The sequence below is a fragment of the Melozone crissalis genome, unplaced genomic scaffold, assembly GCF_028551555.1.
Source record: "Melozone crissalis strain CALT ecotype California unplaced genomic scaffold, PUWL_Pcris_2 ptg000017l_1, whole genome shotgun sequence".
Classification (NCBI taxonomy): domain Eukaryota; kingdom Metazoa; phylum Chordata; class Aves; order Passeriformes; family Passerellidae; genus Melozone; species Melozone crissalis.
In genome coordinates this window covers 10,645,620-10,660,131 of record NW_026535795.1, presented here as the reverse complement: position 1 = coordinate 10,660,131, position 14,512 = coordinate 10,645,620, and the positions used below count along the sequence as shown (strand labels likewise).

At 43.6% G+C, this 14,512-nt stretch overlaps 2 protein-coding genes across 3 annotated transcripts in view; both read left to right on the top strand.

The window, feature by feature from the left end:
* The first annotated feature begins 1,246 nt into the window (after positions 1-1,246).
* On the top strand, positions 1,247-5,648 carry LOC128935978 (protein FAM83D-B-like). The gene is made up of 4 exons (XM_054274626.1): positions 1,247-1,699; positions 2,641-2,808; positions 3,385-3,509; positions 3,732-5,648. Exons 1-4 carry the CDS (start codon positions 1,247-1,249, stop codon positions 4,120-4,122), a joined length of 1,137 nt encoding a protein of 378 aa, XP_054130601.1. The 3' UTR covers positions 4,123-5,648.
* A 1,780-nt stretch (positions 5,649-7,428) lies between these two features.
* Positions 7,429-14,512, top strand: part of DHX35 (DEAH-box helicase 35) — a 31,026-nt gene continuing 23,942 nt past the window's right edge. For both annotated transcript variants that reach the window (XM_054274625.1, XM_054274624.1), the window contains exons 1-8: positions 7,429-7,487; positions 8,857-8,990; positions 9,373-9,465; positions 9,609-9,686; positions 11,246-11,350; positions 12,206-12,267; positions 12,918-12,987; positions 13,575-13,634. In XM_054274625.1, coding sequence (XP_054130600.1) covers positions 7,448-7,487; positions 8,857-8,990; positions 9,373-9,465; positions 9,609-9,686; positions 11,246-11,350; positions 12,206-12,267; positions 12,918-12,987; positions 13,575-13,634 — 642 coding nt within the window. In that variant the 5' untranslated portion in view covers positions 7,429-7,447. The remainder of the gene's footprint in view (positions 7,488-8,856; positions 8,991-9,372; positions 9,466-9,608; positions 9,687-11,245; positions 11,351-12,205; positions 12,268-12,917; positions 12,988-13,574; positions 13,635-14,512) is intronic.

Genomic DNA, 14,512 nt, shown 5'->3' with positions numbered 1-14,512 from the left:
AAAGTAAACTGACAAATGCACTACAGAATGTTATGGGTTATGAGGGTAATGTTCATTTACAAGTAACTGTGGGAGTTAAATAAACATATTTCTCTTTTTAACTTTGCTATCTGAAATACTCTTTCCTGCTCTATCATTTTTCCACTACTAACTTGGTTCGAGGAGCTCAAGGGCCACTCTAGTTTTTGAAGATACTTCCAATATTGAGTGGACCTGACGTTTGGTTGCTTTGCAAAGCCTTTATCTGTTTGCAGATTTCTGTGCATGTCTGTTCTTGCTGGATCTCTTACCTGAGCAGTGTGTGCAGTCTCTCCTTGAGATCTGGCCTGTTTTTCTTTAGACCTGCCTCTCAGTACTTCAGTGACCAACTACACTGAATTCTGTCAAATCAAACCAGAGTCTGGGTTATGTATCTTTTTATTCAGGGCATGTATGTCCAGTAGATGGCACATTTCAGCTGTTGGCTTGAATACTGAATGAATGAATGAATGAATAGAAATAACCATAACTCAGAAAGGCTGCAAGTGTTTAGAGTAACTAACTTTGGCATTTCTGTCTGAAATCTCTAAGGACAACAAGGCTTAGCTACTTTTACTGCTTGGATTTCTAAGCAGCCACTCCTTCACTATAGCTGGAGGTGGGGAAAAAAGTTCTGTCTGCACTTGTTCAAAACGATAAGGTACTTTATTGCTTGATTTGTCGATCTGGAACACTGGCACCAAACCAAGTTGCAGGGAGGGAGCCAAGATTACACCTTCAAAGCCAATATCGAGTTGTATTTTAAAGAGCCCAAGTCCTGCAGTTCTTGGATGTATGTAAAATTACGCTGTTTGTTCTATGTGCTTTTAAACTTTATTATACCGTGCTGCTGTTAAGGTACTCTAACAGGAACAAGAAACAGTTTACAAATAAACTCCTTTTTGCCTTGGGGGCTTTCACTTGATCATCGCTGAGCTTTGCTTTCTGTTTATTTGGCATTTTAAATCGGGGTCACTAAGTCACTTCGTCGCCACTTGGTGCTTTCCGGCTGGGACCATTTGCCCTTTCCAGCTTTTGGAGCAGCATTTTGATGCGGGCTGGGCAGCAGCACCAGGGCTGGGCTGATCCTTCCTCCTTCGAGGTTGGCGCTTCCCTGGGCGTGGGGAAGGCTGCGGGCTGTGCCACCCGTGACTGTGCCGTGGGCGAGCGGAGCCGGGCGGGGAAGGAGCGCTATAAAGAGCCGGGGCAGCGGCGGGGCGCTCCGGCCATGGCCAACGCGTCGCAGTGCCTGGAGGAGGGCTCGGGGCGCTGGCCGCCGCCGGCCGGGCCGTACAGCGAGGCGCAGCGGCTGGCGCTGGAGGAGCTGGTGGCGGGCGGCCCCGAGGCGCTGCGCGCTTTCCTGCGGCGGGAGCAGCTGCCGCCCTTCCTGTCGGAGCCCGAGGTGCAGGACATCGCTCGGGCGGCGCTGCCGTCCGCCGCGGGCCCGGAGCCGGCGGCCGAGCCGTCGGCCGGAGGAGCCTCGCTGGACGCCTCGTCGCTCACCTACTTCCCCGAGCGCTCGGAGCTGGAGCCGCCCGCGCTGGAGCTGGGCTGGCCGGGCTTCGCCAGCGGCGCCTTCCGCGGGCTCACGCGGGTGGAGGCGCATTTCCAGCCCGGCTGCGGGGACAGCATCTACGGCTGCAAGGAGGCGGTGCGGCGCCAGATCCGCTCCGCCCGGCAGGTCAGTGAGCGAGTGAGCGAGTGAGTGAGTGAGTGAGTGACTGACTGACTGTCTGACTGACTGACTGAGTGCCCAAGGAGCGCCCGCTCCCGCTCTGCGGCTTCCGGGGGCCGCCTCGTCCTTCCCCGCTTTCTCTTACTTACATATCCTTCCGTTTTAAATTACTCTCCTGTTTCGTATTGCTTTGTCTTTTCCGCCATCTTTTGTAGTTATTTTTTAATCAGGTTCATCATTTGCCAGCTTTTCCCCCTCCCAGTGTTTAAAACCGGGTCCGGGCTCTCTGGGTGCCGCTGAGTTCTCTCGGATTTGGCACCCGGAGTGCCCATTCCCAGCTCTCTGAAAGAGCCGTCGCTTCCCCATCCTGCAGAGGATCCACGGCAAATCCTGGGGTTCAGTCTATGGGGGAGATCTGCGGGGGTAGGAGCTGGCTCTCAAGGGATGTTTTATTCAGGTCTTAACTTGAAATATGAGAATCTGAATAGTGAGGTGAAGATGAACCCGACTTTTGTCTTAAACAGAGAGCTGAGATGTAAAGAGCAGTCAGACACTGGTGGTTTTGGGTTTTCTTGCTGTTTCTTTTTGTACTTGAAAAGTTGGAAGATGGGAAAACTGTAGTATTGGAAGTAAGCTCAACTTTTTCTTCTGGCAATACTTTTGAGGAAAACACATCTGTTCTTCTGAAAAAAGAAAGAAAAAAAGAATAAGACCTCTCCTGCTTAGAAAGAGATCAAATTTGCCTAACATAGGGCAAAACCAAGCTTCTAGTTCTATCTCAGGGTGAGGAAGAATACTCTTTATCACAGAAGACTGTACCATGTTCCATAACCACCTGAAAAAAAGGCAGGGGGGAATATTTAATTTGAAACTCAAATTTCTCATGTGCTATCTCCTTTGCAATGCTGTGGAAACAGCCTAATGGTTTCTTCTGAAACTCTTTTCAGATGATTGCCCTGGTTATGGATTCCTTCACAGACACTGATATCTTCACAGACATCTTGGAAGCCTGTAGCCAACGGCAAGTTAAAGTGTATATCCTTCTAGATCAGTCTTCATTTTCCCACTTTCTAAAAATGTGCAAGGATCTGGGAGTTGACCTTGAGCAGGAAAAGGTGAGCTTTGTCATATTTATAGGGGTAGGGAACTGATCATTTTATGGCTGTAAAAAAAAAAAAATGTGAAGAAATTATTATACTTGCTGCCACAACTTAAAATGGGTGTTATGTAGCTCCAGCTCTATCTTGGAAGATTTAACTATTCCTACATAAGATAGTAATTAATAGAAAATCTGAAACCTTTGTAATTGGATGTTACATCTGCTTTCTGAGTACAAATACTAATTGAAAGTTCAAGGAAATGCTGGAGGAATGTCCAGTTCCTAAAGCATGACTGGAGTTGCTTGGGCTTGTCGAGACTTTGAAGGCTGAGGGAGAAGCAGGTTCTCAGGTTCTCAGGAATTTGGATCCTGATGATTAGGTGACAGGAATTTTCACAGTCCCATTCTGCACAGTCAGTTTATGGGTTTGCCCCTTAATGTCACCTCTTTGGCCACGAAATGCTCACTTTTTTCCCTGTGGGTGACTCTTGTGCCAGTGCACAGCTCATCAGGGATGGTTGTTGCTGTGTTACTCCTTTAATGCAATAATTGAAATTTGCAGTGCACCTGACTCTTGCTGTGTGTTTAACAGCTGATGAGGGTTCGGATTATCACAGGGAGCACCTACTGCACCAGGTCAGGCACCAAAATCATTGGAAAAGTCCGTGAAAAGTTCATGTTGATTGATGGCATTAGAGTGACCACAGGCTCCTACAGGCAAGTGCCAATTTCTTTCTCTTGCTTTACATGATTTCTCTGCATAGAAAGGAAAACTGATCAGATTTTATGACCAACATTTATCCTTAAAAGAGCCCACTGCTCATCAGTTGGGTTGTAAAAACAACATAACTAAATGTGGTGAAGGGGAATTTCCAGTGAATACTTTCTTCATTGATTATTTTGAATTAACTCATCATTTTCTCCCTCTTCCTTTGCTAGTTTTACGTGGACAGATGGGAAGCTGAACAGCAGTAACATTTTGATCCTGTCAGGCCCCGCAGTTGCACACTTTGACCTGGAATTTCGGATTCTTCATTCACGGTCAAAGCCTATCAACCTCAAAGAGTTTTCTAGCTTCAAGAAGAACAGGGTGTGGGACCAGCTGTTCAGGATAACAGTGGCTTCCAGAGACATGACCAGGGAACACTTCCTGAGAATGGAATTTTTGTATCTGAGAGCATTTGTAGGAGAGCTGAAGAGGAAGAGGAGCTGGCTGCACGCCTCCAGGGAGGCAGTGTACAGCCCAAATAACACGCTGCACACCTCTCCCCCGCTGACTAAGAGGAATGGCTCCCTGGTTATGAGGCCACACTGGATCATAGAGAGATGAACTGCATGTCCATGCAGAGCAAGCAGCACAACCTCAGGAACCACGTCTGTCCATCGCTGCCCAGCACTGTCCTGCAGTGTGTTTGTGAGGGCAGCTGGGAAAGAAACCTCAGACTGACAGAAAGTGAAACTGGAATTGTGGCTTTGTTTGAAGAATACTATAAAGCCATTATTGACTTCTACTATTTTGTTAAATTTTCATTTCTCAACCTGTTCGTGCATGTTTTAAGCTGATGGGTTGGCAGTGTCATAGCTCAGTAGCTCAACCCTTTTTTGTTTTTTGTTAAGAAATCTAGGTATTGAAATTCATGTTGCTTGAAAGTCTGTTCCAAGATGAAACCAGGCTCTGAAATCAGCCTTGGTCTTGTACAAACTCTCCACGAACTGGTTCATGACACAAACCAGGAGTAACCCTTATGTAGAAACCAGTAGGTCAGTACCACACTATTACTTGTCAAATGTTACATTTTCTTCACACAAAGCTATGCTGGCAGGCAGAATGAGCTAATGTGTCAGCAAACAAGGCTTTAGTGTGACTGGATTTCAAATGGCCTTTAAATTAGACTGTTTGGATTGCTGGACATCATGCAATAAATGTGTGCAAGTGATAATACCCTAAAGGACCCACTATGTTAGTAGGAGAGCCAAATGAGACCAATTCCTTGGCATTACCAGACAGACTTTTTGTTATCTTTGTGGCTGCTGCTGCTGTCTGGTCTTGTGGGAAAAGCTGAGTAGATCTGAAATCTGTGAAGCTCCTGCCTCTTCACAGAAGTCCAAATTTCACCAGAAATGCAATGACACAGAAGTCAGTGACAGAACCATTTTTAAGGTCTCTTGGAAGCTCAATTTTTTTTATTACTTTTTAATCCATTCATTTCTGGAAGGAAAAAAATCACTGTCAAATGAATAAGCTATCCTGCCAAACAGCTGCACATTGAGGCACTGAAGTTCCAGCAGCCTGCCAGTGCAGATACTCATTAGCCAAAACAAAGGTTTATCATTTCTCAATTTATCTTGTGGCTCTTCTACTGCAAAATACTCAGATATGTGCTTGTGTGAGTGTCTTGTGGGTTCTGGGCTTCAGAGGGGAAGGTTAAAACTTGGCAGAGGAATTGCAGCTAAACAGCAGCAAGGTGACATTAAACTGGACAGATGGAGCTTGCAGAAATGTACATTGCAAAAATGTACATTGCAAAAATGTACTGATTAATATGCAGCTAATCTGGGCCCTCTTTCTTCTGCTCTGACAATCATGGAAATGTAATCATTCAGGCTCTCCTAATCTGTAAATATTCAATAGCTCATAGCTTTGTACTATTAACTTCCATCCAGATGCAAAGAAGTTTAAAATATGTATTTTTATTCTTAGCTATATTTTCCATAAAGGCAAGCCCCATACAATGTTGGATTCTATGCAAAATACTCTTTCTGCAGTCTTATTTTCATAATAATTATCTGTATATATTTTCTCAAGCATGACTTCTCCAGTTTCTTATTCATCTCTTCAATAGGCAGCTCTTTCCATGTGGGATTTTTTCTCAACGATTACTAATATATTGATGATACAAAATACTGTGAGTTGTGTTTATTTTTGATAGTGTGGACTTAATATCAAAAGTGCATTGAAACATATACTTAGAACTTTAAAGAACATCATAATTATAACTTAATAACCTCTTTTACATGTGGTTACTCAGCATAACAAGTGACCAGGGAGGCAGAGTGTTGTGAGGTACAGTTTGTGTTAATCACCATAACTGCACTGCTGGCGTGGGAAGTTATAAGAATATAAGATGTGATTAGAGTTTTACTTTCCCATAAGCATGAATATATGACAGTATTACTAAACTTACTAGAAGCAATTTGGCCTTTCAATTTTTTATATTTCCTTTAGCTTCTACTTAATTAACTCAAGGCCTACATTAAGTTTGACTCAATAATAACTTCCATGGGCTTTCATGGGTGTGTTTGTGGTCTAAACAGGCTCTAAGCCCCTGTGGTGGGGCACAGCTGTATCTATTCATTATTGGTGTGATAATTTTCTTTCTTGTCCTTTACACCTTGCCTGGTGTGAAGTGCAGCAGCTGTGGACGCATCCTTCACTGGAGATGGAATCAGCTCTAATTAATTACTTAATGAACAGGGACTTTAGGGCAGTGATCTTTCGACCCTGTTAAATGCTCCCTCAGGTGACCACAGAAGGGGCTGGGTTGGAAAAGCCCTCAAAGCCAATCTCATCCCAACCCTTGCCATGAGCAGGGACACATTTCACTCTCCTAGATTGCTCCAAGCCCTGTCCAACCTGGCCTTGGACACTTCCAGGGATCCAGGGGCAGCCACAGCTTCTGTGCCAGGCAATAAGGTGCAAACCTGATCCCAGTTTGCACTTTATTCCCTCACAATCCACTGTTCCTCGGCCAGGCACTGCCAAGCCACCCACCTGCACTGCAGTTTGCCGGGCAGTAGCTTTTACTAAAGTGTTGACAGGAACTCTGGTGTCTCTTGGCTTCAGATCTTTGTCTTGTGAGGGGAGAAAGGCAGAGGGAATGTGAAAAATGCCAATCACTTGTTTTTTAAAATTTTAAAAGTTTAATAGTAATAAAATTATAAAAATAGTAACACAATTCAAGTAATAATAATTTGGACAATTTAAATTAGTACAATATGAGGCGATAGAAACAAAGAGCTACGCATGTCCAGGTACCTTTTTCTTGGCAGCACAAGCCTGATAAAGGAACCACGTTTACAGAGGATTAACCCTTAAAAGCAACAGCCTGTTGCATATTCATACATCTCATACATGATGCATAAATTCCATTCAAACAGAGGATTCTGTCTGGTCAGTGTCAGCTGCTTCCTCGGAATCCTGACAGTGCCCTCAGGGCTGAGGCAGGAAGAAGTTTGTTTCTCCTGATAATGGAGCAACAAATTCTCTTCCTCTGAAAGATTTAGGTGTCCTGTGGCTACTATCTCAGTGCGAGTCCCTTCTTTAGAAAAAAAAGTATCCTACATAGCATAGTTTCTATTTTAACATTGTTATAACCTAAAACTATATTTAACACACTACTCAAGAGAATTAACACAGCATAACTTTCTAACACAACACACATAATATTCATTTTAATATTTGCGAAAAGCCAATCATAAAATACACATTTTTCACAGAAAGAAGGTTTTCACAGATCTGCCATGGGCCGAAACCTTCGGGCCCTACGTGTGAGGGGAGGGCCCGGGGGGGGGGGTGGGGGGTGGGGGCGGCGGTCTCCATGGCAACGCGGGCCGCGTCACGTGGGCGCCGCTTCCGGCCGCCCTCTCACCCCAAGATGGCGGCGCCCGTGGGGCCGGTGAAGTTTTGGAAGCCGGGTGAGGGATGTGGGGGTGCGGGATGTGGGGGTACAGGGCACGGAGCCCCGCCGCGGGCTGCCCGCGGTGAGGGGTGCGGGTAATGGAGCCCTGCTGGCCGTGGTGAGGGGTGTGGTGTGAGGGACAGAGTTTCGAGCTGGCTGGCCGTGGTGAGGGGTGCGGCGCTGCCCCCCTCGGCGCTTTGGGGTCGCTGGCGCGTTTACAGCGTAGGGCAGCAAGGCTGTGAAAGGATTCGGGGACGTGTCTTATGAGGAGCGGCAGCTGGGTTTGCTCTGTCTCCAGAAGAGGAGGATTAGGGGTGACCTCATCGCTCCCTAAACTCCCTGACGGGAGCTGTGCTGAGCCGGTCCCTCCTGCCGTGTCTGCCGTCAGAGAACCGGGGAAACAGCCTTAAACCAAGACACGGCATTAGCTATTATCATTTTTCCTTTAGCTATTATAATTTTTAATTTCACTGTTCGGGTTGTCAGGCATTGCAATAATTTCCCGGGGAGGTGATGGAGTCGCCATCCGTGAGGGTTTTTAAGAGGAGTCTGAGTCTGGTGCTCGGTGATGTGGTTTAGGGATTACAGCGGTGGTGATGGTTGGGCTGGATGATGGTGAAAGTCTTTTCCAACCCTGATGATTCCATGAGGACAGTGGGGAAGGGGCTGTGCCCTCCCTGCCAAAGCCCAGGGGGTGTTTGTGGCTCCGGCTGGGTGCTGCCCGGTGTGGGATGGCAGGGGAGGGGATGGAGGGGGTGCTTTGTGGGGTGGGTGTGCTGCCCTTTGCCGGGGTCTCCAGGGGATGTGAAATGTGCAGGGGGATCCCAAGCAGTTCTGAGAGAGAAGCAAAATCCTGGCCAGGGGTGGGAATAACCGTGGTTAACACCAGGGAGAGCAGCTCTGAGAGAAGCACCTTGGAAATAATGTTGATAATTGTTGATTTGTGGTAGAACTGCTTGGTAACTCTGAAAAGGACCAACCTTTTAACAGTGGGAGGATTGCAAACAAGGAAATCCTACAAAACAAGGGAATCCTCCTCTTTGCTTTCAGACTTTCATGGTTGAATCTGCAGCTGGAGATGACCCATTCTGAGATGAGATTTTGTCTCTGGTTCCCTTGTGTGACTCCACAGTTTCAGTTGTTAGTAGCTTTGTGATAATTTGCAGCAGGAATAAATCAAGTTTCAGTTCCTGAGGTAAATTCAGAGCTGAAGTGAGGGACATATCCTTTGTTTATTGTTAGGTAATATTTCAATTGCTTTCACAGAAAACTTTTTTGTTTTCTTTTTATATTCTTACTTGTATGAAACATATTTTTTTTAGCTGTATTGTGATACAGCAGGCAGATGTGTGTTGTTCCAGTTAAAATTCACTCCTGTTGTGTAGGCTCAGAAGGTCCTGGTGTCAGTGTCTCGGAGGAGAGGCAGAGCCCTGCTGAGAGCAGCGCTGTCACTGTCATCTACAACCCCTATGCTTCCCTCTCCATTGAACAGCAAAGGCAGAAGCTGCCTGTTTTTAAGGTACAGGAGTTCCTTTTGATATATTAAATGTGTTGTATGATGCCTGGTTCTTGTGGTTTTTTGTTTTTTTTGGTTTTTTTTTAAAGAGCAGTATAAAATCACTTTGCAACATAACTAATAATTTTATGGCTTTGCTCCCTATTTATTGGAATTTATTGTCCTGTTTGGCAAGTGTAAGTGACAGTTCTTTGTTGATAAATGTTATTTACTATTTGCTGTACATCTAATTTATAGATTTTAAAGGACTGTTTAGCTTTTGGCAGTGAACTCCACGTAACAAGAAGTTACTGTGTCTGCCAGATATGTAAATATTATAGTTTTAATTGTTTTCTTATTTTTGTACAATCTGCTTTTTATGTTTAAATGTCATCTTCTCTTTCAGCTAAGAAATCACATACTTTACCTAGTGGAGAACTACCAGACCCTGGTGATTATTGGGGAAACAGGATGTGGGAAATCAACACAGATTCCACAGGTAAGTGTCTGTGTGGGTTGGTGAAATCAGGGGATTTTCCATGGGATATTGAGCAGAACCAGGTGAAAACACCAAGTGTGAGGAGCCAACACCTTGGTGTAAGCACAGCATGACAATGTCTCTCTCCCCCCTGTTGTTTGCAGTACCTGGCAGAAGCTGGCTGGACAGCTGAAGGCAGAGTTGTTGGGGTGACACAGCCTCGTCGGGTCGCTGCAGTTTCAGTGAGTGTCCCCATCTCTCAGTCTGCTGGCATTAGAACCCCCAGTGCATCAGCAGGTTTTGCTGAATAACAGGGATCTGCATGAGCTCCTAAAGGAAAAGATGTTTCTGCTTGTCTTTCTCTAAGAGCTGCTGGTGTCACACTCTGAATTCTACCTGATTAGTGGGTCTGGCCAAACATTCCAGCATTCCAGGACTGCAGATGTAGAAGCTTTGAAGTAAAACTGACTGATGTCAGCAGAACTGTGTGCAGAACTTAGGGCTGAGCTGTGATTGACTCAGGGCTAGAACTGTGCTTGTGTGACCCTCAACTTCTTTCACAAGGTGAAAGAGTGATGTAAATCTGCATTTAGTTGTGCAGCTAGTGGAAGAAACAAGAGGTTGTGTGCCTCTTTCTAGGTTTTGGATATTTTTTTGTGTTTAGTTTTTGCTGTTTTTATGGGGTGTGGTTTTTTGTTTCTCCTTGTAAAAATGTCAGGCAGAAGGAGAAACAGTTTTATTATGAGAAATTTTTGCATATACATATTTCGTCTTGAAGAGCATAACATCATCTGTGAGGGGGAAAAGGAGATGCTGAGAGCAGGGACTTCTCTCTGGTAGCAGCATGCACAGAAACATCCACTGCTTCTTTGTCTTCACAACTGCTGCCAGGCTCTGATGTGGATGAAGTTTCTGCTGCAGCATTCTTTTTATACAGAGAACTGAGGTGCCATTTTATAACCCTCATTTTGCCTGTTCTCTGTAATATAATAAATGGTATCTACAACACACCAGCATTTTCCTCAGTAGATACTGTGGAATCCAGAATTCCCTGGCCAGATCCAGCCTGGTTAAGGGGACAGTCTCTAGCAGAGCTCTGCATCCTGTGCTTTGGGCAGTCTGCCTGCAGTGTCCTCCCTTTTCTCCTTCATAGGGCATCCAGCTGACAGAGCACAAGTTTTACAGGAGATGTTGTGAGTGCTGCAATGATTTCTCACAGCAAACTCTCTTCTCTTTTCCCTTTCATGTCTCAATGCGTCATTTTTAAGCCTAAAATAGAAAGATTATTCCATTCAGGCTTAGTACATGGACACAGCAGGGTTTTTCTTTGAGGCTGTTGTTGCAGCCTGCCTGGACTGTGGCTGTTACAGGAGATGAGAAATATAACTGGTGACTTATTGCTTTGTACTGAAGTGAAAATGATATTTTATTTTAATAGGTGACTTATCTCCTCTCCCATCTAGAGCATGGGGGTTGTTAGAAATAAAGATAGGTAGCTGCAAAGATATAAAGCATAGTTTAGAAATTCTTGCTCTTCTGCTTGCATTACCCAGACTGACAATTATCCTGAGTTCTTGGGCTCAAAGTAATAAGATTCCAACTGAAATCATGAATTCACTGCCTGTAGGCATGGGCTAGAGTGTCACTCAAACTCTGACACTAACTTGTGGTTGGAATTCTACAGGGACTAATTCATGTACTGTGGAGTTTTATGGTGTCTTTAGATGTCTTTGTAGCTTGTCATGACACAAGGCTGAAGGGTGCTGGGCTGTCTGTTGCTCATGAGGATCTCTTTTCTCAGGTTGCAGGCCGAGTTGCTGATGAAAGAGGGGCAGTGCTGGGACATGAGGTTGGATATTGCATCCGCTTTGACGACTGCACAGACCCACAGGCCACAAGAATTAAGGTGAAACACCAACAGTGTGTGGTTACTCTGAAGGGATTAGTTGAAACTCTTCAAGTTCTTTTGCAAAATTAATTGAGAACCTTGTAATTCTTTTGCAAAATTAATGAGAACCTTGTGATGCCCACTCAAGAGAATAGGTAATGTTTCAGTTTCCCAAAATTGTGCTTGAAATGGCAGTGGCAATCCAAACCTTAATAAAATGAGTACCTGTTTTATTCTGATAGTCTAACAAGCACCATTTTAAATCTAGAGGACAATTGCAGGGTATGGCCAGCTGTTGGTACACTGGTGTGACCTGGGTGTCACTCAGAGTCATAGGGAAAGGCTGCAGTGAATCACAGATTAAAAGTATCCTCCTCTAACAATAGATTTTGATTAAAAGCACAGATAAAACCCAAGATGAGTAGGCTGAGAGATAATTTGGTGGATTAAATAGCAACTTTGCAGCTGTTTTTCAGTGCTGTGAGCAATGTTAGTGTTGCTTGTGTTCTGCAGAAGAGGATTTGCTTTAGTTGTGCTGGAATAGCAGATGATGAATGAGACAATTTACTTTGTGATTTTTTTTTTCGGAGGCTGGTATTCCTTTTACAGAGAAAGAAAGGGAAATATTTTTTCATTTAATAGAGTTGAATTTAATTTTTAAAACCATGATTATTTGTTTAGAGTTGGAAATTTGAAAGGTTTTACCATCAATTCTTACCTAGTTCAAGACCACAGTTGCAATCACAGTCTAATTTGATAGATCATTAGAAAGTTAAAGGCCAGGAAACATTCAGGCAAAAGCATCTATAAAAATCACAGTTAGTGGAGACTATATAACAAGAATTTTTTTACTTTTTTTTCATTTATTTCTAGTTTCTAACTGATGGTATGCTGGTGAGGGAAATGATGGCTGATCCTTTGTTAACAAGATACAGGTAAGAAAACCTGGAATGAGTGCTTTCTGAAGTGCAGTTTGGTAAAAACCTGCTTTTTTCAAGCTACTATGATAGCAGTTTTTATAGATTATTAGTGGTTATTAAAAATTAAATACCAAAAAGTGAAAATTATTGTGGAACACTGACTTCTTTATGTTGTAAAAATGACATTGTTTTTTAGCAACAGCATACTGTTGTTAGTTGATCATTCCAACACCAAAACCAACAGGATTTGATGCTGTAGTTTTGAGATGGAAGCTAAAGGAGCCTTATGGAGTCTGAATTGTTTAATTTCCTGATTTTAGATTATTTTTTCTTCCTTACACTAATAAACAAACCAACAAGAAACAGGCTTTTCTGATATCCAGAAAACCTATGCAGTACAGTAAACACAGACTTGTTTTCTTCTACTCCTTTCCTAAAACTAGCCTGATTAGAGAACAGTGTGTGTGTCCCATGTGATGTCAGGTGCATTTTTCTCCCTGCTTCACTGCTGCAAGTTTTTTGAACTTCCCCAGTTCTGTGAGTGGCTGTGAACAGTAACAGTCCAGCAGCAGATTTCAAATAATGGTGTTTCTGCAAGGCAGGGAGACACTGATTCTAGTGTCAGTCAAATAATTTCTGAAACTTTACCTTTCTCCTTTTTTCAGTGTCCTCATGCTGGATGAAGCTCATGAAAGGACTCTTTATACAGACATTGCCATTGGCTTACTAAAAAAGGTAATTCTTTTTTAATTCACTGTAATTTTAGGTTGGTAATTTTAATACAGCTCTCTGTAACTGTTTTAATTTCCATCCTTTTCATTCAACCTCTGATCCTGATGGCTGATAATTGAGGGAGTGTGATTGCTGCTTCCTCATTTAGGGAGTGTGATTGCTGCTTCCTCATTTATCCTGCAGCCTATTGTACATACCCAGCTATTTAATTTGGTCATCTGACATTGAGGATCCTCTGTTTCTTTCCCCTGATGCTGAAATGTCTCCTTAGCTGATAGTTCCAAAAATACACTGTTGATTCTGCTGCTGCTGATCATGTGAAGGGATCTGATTGGGGCTTGTTGCTGACTTTCAGCCTACTAAAGATCTGACTCCCACCAGAAATCAAGAGTAAATGAAAATAACTGACTGAACGCCCTTAAAATAAATACATAAAACTCCAGACTTGTGGGGTGATATGGCTGCTTCATTCATCACCTGTCTTGTAGTTTTACAGAGAGGTTTCTGGTAATCTGGACTCTCCAAATCTTGGTTTTAGTCTTGTATTTCAGAAAGCATTTTTAACTCTGGCTGTTGTTGGTCTCTCCCAGGTCCAGAAAAAGCGTGGGGATCTTCGCCTGATTGTGGCTTCAGCCACCTTGGATGCAGAGGTACAGCTCAGAGATTTGGGGTGAAATGAGGTGACATTAGGTGACAGCTCCACTGCTATTCATGTACAGCTTATCCTCTGTGCTGCTTGGGTGGTTGCAGGAAAAATCTGCTGTAGTTCAATTGCTCTGTTTGGTTTTCATGTTCTGTCAGCAAACTGTTTTGGATGTGAATTTAAATATGAATCTGCTTTTTATGTATTGACGTATTTTTTCTCCTTATTGTATTCTTTATAAAAATATGCTTTTGGCTTAATTTATTAAGGGGCATTTAGCTCAGTTTTGCTGATAAAAATAACCTGAGGCAACTACAGACAAGTAAAAATAAGTGATAATTAATGGACTTAATATCAGTGATGTCTTACAAGATCCCTGATTGACTCGTGGCCTGTGGACACTTATGTAAACTTAGTTAAAACATCCTGAATTTAATTTTGAGTAGGAAGAGCAGAAGGACTCTTAGAGCTGAGCAGGATTTCACCCAGCCCTGTGCTCTGCTTGTAGCAGCAGCAACAGGAGATGCTGTTTAGGGGGAGCACGTGAAGCTGTGCCCCTGCTGTGGGTCTGTTCAGTGTGAGCTGCCTCAGCAGCTGCAGTAGTTGTAGTACAGATATTACTCAGCACCTTCCTGCTGTTTCCCTCTACTCTGTGTTTATGGACCTGCTGTTTGTTCATTTGTCTTTGAATCTGCAAGTCTCCAGGACACCATGAGTAATTTTCAGGAGTTTGCCACCTGCTGTATAATGAAGTACTTGGTCTAATCCTTTCAAACCTGTTAGTTTCATCAAGGATCTCCCAGTTCTTGTACTGGGGATTTGTGTTTTAAAAAAACACCCCCAAAACCAGTTTTACATTTACTTTGTCACCTTTGATTCTATAAA